The 5,404-nt window shown below is 39.9% G+C and overlaps 2 protein-coding genes across 2 annotated transcripts; both read right to left on the bottom strand.

Annotated features, from left to right (window-relative positions):
* Positions 1–3,662: 3,662 nt before the first annotated feature.
* On the bottom strand, positions 3,663–4,127 carry LOC130506072 (uncharacterized). Its single transcript, XM_057000683.1, has one exon. The coding sequence runs from the start codon at positions 4,125–4,127 to the stop codon at positions 3,663–3,665; it is 465 nt and encodes a 154-aa protein (XP_056856663.1).
* A 92-nt stretch (positions 4,128–4,219) lies between these two features.
* On the bottom strand, positions 4,220–4,747 carry LOC130506071 (uncharacterized). Its single transcript, XM_057000682.1, has one exon. It carries the CDS (start codon positions 4,745–4,747, stop codon positions 4,220–4,222), a length of 528 nt encoding a protein of 175 aa, XP_056856662.1.
* Positions 4,748–5,404: the final 657 nt, after the last annotated feature.

The raw sequence follows: 5,404 nt of genomic DNA, 5'->3' as shown, positions 1-5,404 counted from the left end.
CTGCTTCGTGAGCTTCTTGAATGTGCAGGTGGGAAGTGATTTGGTGAAGAGGTCGGCTGAGTTTTCGCTAGACCGGATTTGAACGACATTGACCTCCTTGGCTTTCTGCAACTCATGAGTGAAGAAGAACTTGGGCAAAATATGTTTGGTTCAGTCACCTTTGATATACCCATCTTTGAGTTGAGCAATGCAGGCTGCATTGTCCTCATATATGATGGTCGGACCATTGTCCTCGACCATACCACTATCTGATCGGATGTGTTGGGTCATAGACCTCAACCATACACACTCACGACTTGCCTCATGCATGGCTAAGATTTCTGAGTGATTAGAAGAAGTGGCTGCTATAGTTTGTTTCATGGAACGCCATGATATTGCAGTACCACCATGAGTGAACACATAGCCGGTTTGGGACCGAGCACGGTGTGGATCAGATAAGTAGCCTGCATCAGCAAAGCCTACTAAACCATCTTTGGTTTCATTGGTATAAATAGACCCAAATCCTTAGTTCCTTGTAGGTAACGTAGGATATGTTTAATTCCGTTCCAGTGCCTTTGGGTCGGACATGAACTAAAACGAGCTAGGAGGTTGACGGCAAAACATATATCTGGTCTAGTGTGGCTAGCCAAATACATTAACGCTCCTATGGCACTGAGGTAAGGCACTTTAGGAACCAGGACATCCTCATCGTCCTTCTTAGGACCGAATGGGTCAGTGTCCACTCCAAGGGACCTCACGACCATTGGGCTGGTCAATGGGTGAGCCTGGGTCCATGTAAAATCTCTTGAGTACTCTTTCTGTATATGCCTTTTGATGCACAAGGATTCCTCCTTTTATGTACTCAAGTTGTAATCCCAAACAGACTTTAGTTTTACCTAGGTCTTTCATTTCAAACTCTTTCTTGAGACATTCAACTGTTTGGGCGATTTCCCCAGAGGTTCCAATGATGTTCAAATCATCAACATATACTGCTATGATAACAAATCCATTGTTTGCAAACTTCTTTATAAAGATACATGGACTGATAGGGTCGTTCTTATAGCCTTCTTTGGCAAGGTATTCGCTCAAGCGATTGTACCACATTCGACCACTTTGCTTAAGTCCATATAAGGATTTGTTCAGCCTTATGCAGTGTCTTCTCGAGAACCTTTATTATCTTTGAGCTCAATACCCTCTGGTAATCTCATATATATTTCGTTATCCAGTGGACCATAAAGGTATGCGGTTACAACATCCATTAATCGCATATCCAAATTTTCTTTGATGGCCAGACTTATTAAAAATCGAAATGTAGTTGCATCCACCACAGGGGAGTATGTCTCCTCATAATCGATCCCTGGTATTTGTGAGAATCCTTGTGCAACAAGCCGTGCTTTGTATCTTACAATTTCACCATGTTCATTTCTCTTCCTCACAAATACCCACTTATATCCCACTGGTTTAACATCACAAGGTGTCCGGATAATTGATCCAAAGACATTCCTTTTCTTAAATGATTCTAACTCCACGTTTATGGCTTCTTTCCATTTTAGCCAATCTGATCTTTGAGTGCACTCTAGTATAGACGTGGGTTCATGATCCTCATCTAAGTCCATTATTTCAAGGGCTATATTATATGCAAATATATCATCGATGTCGACATCTTTTCGGTTCCATTTTGTCCCAGACACTGAATAATTAATTGAGATCTCATCATAGTCAATGGGTATGCCCTCGTACCAAGAGGCTCAGCGTCCCGAACCACATTAGCAGGCACCTCAGCCATAGCCATCCCGGGCTTGTCTGGACAATCTATGACCTCGGTTTCTTTTGCACCTTTCTTTGATTTCCGAGGTCTTTTATCTTTGGAACCAATTGGTCTACCACGCTTAAGACGTGCTTTAGACTCTGTAGCCACTTGATTGTGTCCATCTTGGACATCAATACTTATTGGTGCATTACAAGCTGGTATATAGGACTTAGTCACTCTTTTCGGTCAGCAAAGGAATCAGGCAATTGATTAGCTAGCTTTTGCATATGAATAATTTTCTGGACCTCTAAATCACATGATTGAGTCCGAGGATCTTGCCATGATAAGGATGTTTGATTCCATATTATTTCTTTGCCCAGCTTGTTATTTTCTACCCCTAATGTTGGGTACTCTGATTCATCAAAATGACAATCAGCATATCTGGCCTTAAATAAATCTCCAGTAGTAGGCTCAAGATATTTAATAATGGTTGGAGAATCAAAACCAACATATATTCCCATCCTCCTTTGAGGTCCCATTTTTGTTCTCTGTGGTGGTGCAATAGGAACATACACAGAACATCCAAATGTTTTGATATGGGACACGTCTGGCTCATGACCCGAGAGTAATTGGGATGGAGAATATTTATGTTCACTGGATGGCCTTAAACGGATTAATTCAGCAGCATGTAAAACTGCATGTCCCCAAGCTGATACTGGAAGCTTCGACCTCATGAGTAATGGTCGAGCAATCAACTGGATTCTTTTAATGAAGGATTCGGCCAATCCGTTCTGTGTATGTACATGTGCCACGGAGTGTTCCACACTTACCCCCATGGACATACAGTAATCATTAAAAGCTCGGGAACTGAATTCACTTGCATTGTCAAGACGTATAGTCTTTAGTGGAAAATCTGGAAAGTGGGCTCGCAGTCTTATGATCTGGGCCAATAATCTTGCAAGTGCCAAGTTTCTAGATGATAATAGACAAACATGCGACCATCTGGTCGATGCGTCAATCAGGACCATGAAATATCGAAATGTCCCACAAGGTGGGTGAATTGGTCCACAGATATCACCTTGTATCCTTTCCAGAAAGTTCAATGTTTCTTTAACTCTTTACCGGAGATGGCCTTATTATTAATTTCCCTTGTGAGCATGGAATACATGTAAGGCTCTTAGGGATAATATTCCTTTCTTTCAAGGAATGGCCAGTTGAGTTCAAAATTATTTTGCGCATCATGGTTGACCCAGGATGGCCGAGCCTTTCATGCCATAGTTTAAACTCATTAGCATTGTGACATTAGTCTCAACCATTTTACATTGGCACAATAGATGCCCATAGATATAGCAGGAATAGTCTCTAGGACTTCTTTATGGCCTTGGTCATTATAAATCAAAAGATATTCTTTCTTTCCCTCGCCCCTTAGTTTCAACATGTAGACCATTCATTCGAATGTCTTTGAAACTTAACAAATTTCTCTTTGATTTAGGAGAATATAATGCATCAGCAATTTCTAGATGCGTGCCTTTAGGCATTATTATGCGAGCCATGCCATGGCCTTTAATAAGGCTGGCTGTGCCTGCTATAGTTTTTATATTGGCATCTTTATGGTGAGATTAACAAAATATCCTTTGTCTTTTAATATAGTGTGACTCGATCCACTATCCACTATTAGCAGGTTCTTGCCTTCTTTCATTTCTGAAAATAGACAAGAGTCAGCACCATAGATATTATTTGGGTGAAATGATTTCTTAGTGGTTTTGTCTTGTTTGTTCTTAATAAGTTTAACTTATATAAGGCATATGTATAAAATAAAATTTTATTTCATAGAATTGCCAAAGTCATAGAACATAGGAAACAAAGACATAAAGCCAATAGCAAAAATGCAAAGTGCAAAGACAAAAGCAACTTGATGTCGAAATCTTCATATTCAGCCACTTTTAAGGAGATCCGAAGTCTCATACTCGGCTTGATCATTCTCATGGTTGGCTTGATCATTCTCATGGTCTAAATCATTCTCATCATCATGATGGACCCAATTTGCCACAGGGTTCTTTCCCTTCATGCTCTCCTGGTAGAGCTTAACAAGATGGTGGGGAGTGTTGCATCGGTTAGCCCAATGATTGGTCATCCCACAACGATAGCAAGGAGCTTTGGTCGAGCCATGGGTTTTGAAGTTGGACTTATACCCACGGCTAGCTTGATGACCTCGGCTATAGCCTCGGCCTCGGCTAGGACCAAGATGGTCTCGTGGTTGGAATCCACGTCCTCGTGGCTGAAACCCACGGCCTCGTGGCTGAAACCCACGGTCTCGTGGCTGAAACCCACGGTTACTTCCTTGCCATCTTCCACGGCCTCTCATCACGACCGCGGTATGACTCTCTTGGAGTCTCATCTTTTGGCTCTATGGCCGCATGTGCCTCAGGCAATGCTTTAGCACCAGGTGGCCTTAGCTCACTGTTCATCATGAGCAACTCATTGTTCTGTTCAGCAAGCAACAAACAAGAGATTAAGGCAGCATAAGTGGAGAAACCCTTTTCTCGGTACTGTTGCTGAAGCAACATATTGCTGGTGTGGAATGTGGAGAATGTTTTTCTCCAGCATATCAGCATCAGTGACAGTCTCCCCACACAATTTCAACTTGGAGACTATCTTGAACATTACCGAGTTATACTCTTCCACAGACTTATAGTCTTGGATTCTTAGGTTCCTCCAATCATAAAGGGCCTTTGGCAGGATCACAGTTTTCTGATGATCATATCTGTTTTTCAACTCTGTCCAAAGTTCCAGAGGATCCTCAATAGTGAGGTACTGGTCTTTAAGACCTTCTGCCAGATGATGGCGAATGATCACAATGGCCATATATTTATTCTTAACCGATGGCTCAGTATCTTCAGTGATAGTATCACCAAGATTTTTAGACCTCAAGAGAATTTTGGTATCAAGTGCCCATTGGAGGTAATTATCTCCGGAGAGATTGAGGGCAGCAAACTCAAGGTTGTTGATTTTCGACATCTGAATCAAATAATCCATAAGGAATGAGGATTCATAATAATATGATCAATCCATGTTCAGATTTTATATGAATGGAGATTTTGATCATGGCTTTAATATATATTTTATATTTCCGAAATATTTATATGTATATATATATGGATGATTTATATAAAGCAATCATTATCAAACAGCATATGAAAAATGCATCATAAGACAAGAGATGATTATAATTTCAGGATTTAATTCAAGGTATCATGATCAGAATTATCTACTATATGAATGCATAGTCGATTTTAATCAAACAATATGATAAGTGAATGAAAAATGGTCAGTTCAGAATGTGAGCATGATCTAATAAAATTTCTAAACCAAGTTCAATTCAATATGGATGATGCAAAATGATCTAGAATATAATTCAATCATCACAGAAACATTTTCAAGGTTATGGACCATGATTCACAATTTTTAGTATGGTCATGTATCATAGGTTATGTCCTCACTCCCCCTCATGAACATACTCAAATTTGTGGTGCATAGTAATATATAATGAACATATTATAAACATCTATAATGAACTTATCTCAAGACTGATCAGGATGAAATAAAAGATGACAAACAATAATAAGATCAAATGATATCAACCTATAATTTATTTCATTTTAATTCATATTAATG

This window comes from Raphanus sativus, unplaced genomic scaffold (assembly GCF_000801105.2).
Source record: "Raphanus sativus cultivar WK10039 unplaced genomic scaffold, ASM80110v3 Scaffold2858, whole genome shotgun sequence".
In the NCBI taxonomy this organism is placed as follows: Eukaryota; Viridiplantae; Streptophyta; class Magnoliopsida; order Brassicales; family Brassicaceae; genus Raphanus; species Raphanus sativus.
The sequence above is the reverse complement of the archived record's forward strand: the minus strand, read 5'-3'. Positions and strand labels throughout refer to the sequence as shown.

Coding starts and splice junctions, on each gene's coding strand:
- LOC130506071 (XM_057000682.1), bottom strand. CDS start 4,747: ATGTCGAAAATCAACAACCTTGAGTTTGCTGCCCTCAATCTCTCCGGA.
- LOC130506072 (XM_057000683.1), bottom strand. CDS start 4,127: ATGAGACTCCAAGAGAGTCATACCGCGGTCGTGATGAGAGGCCGTGGA.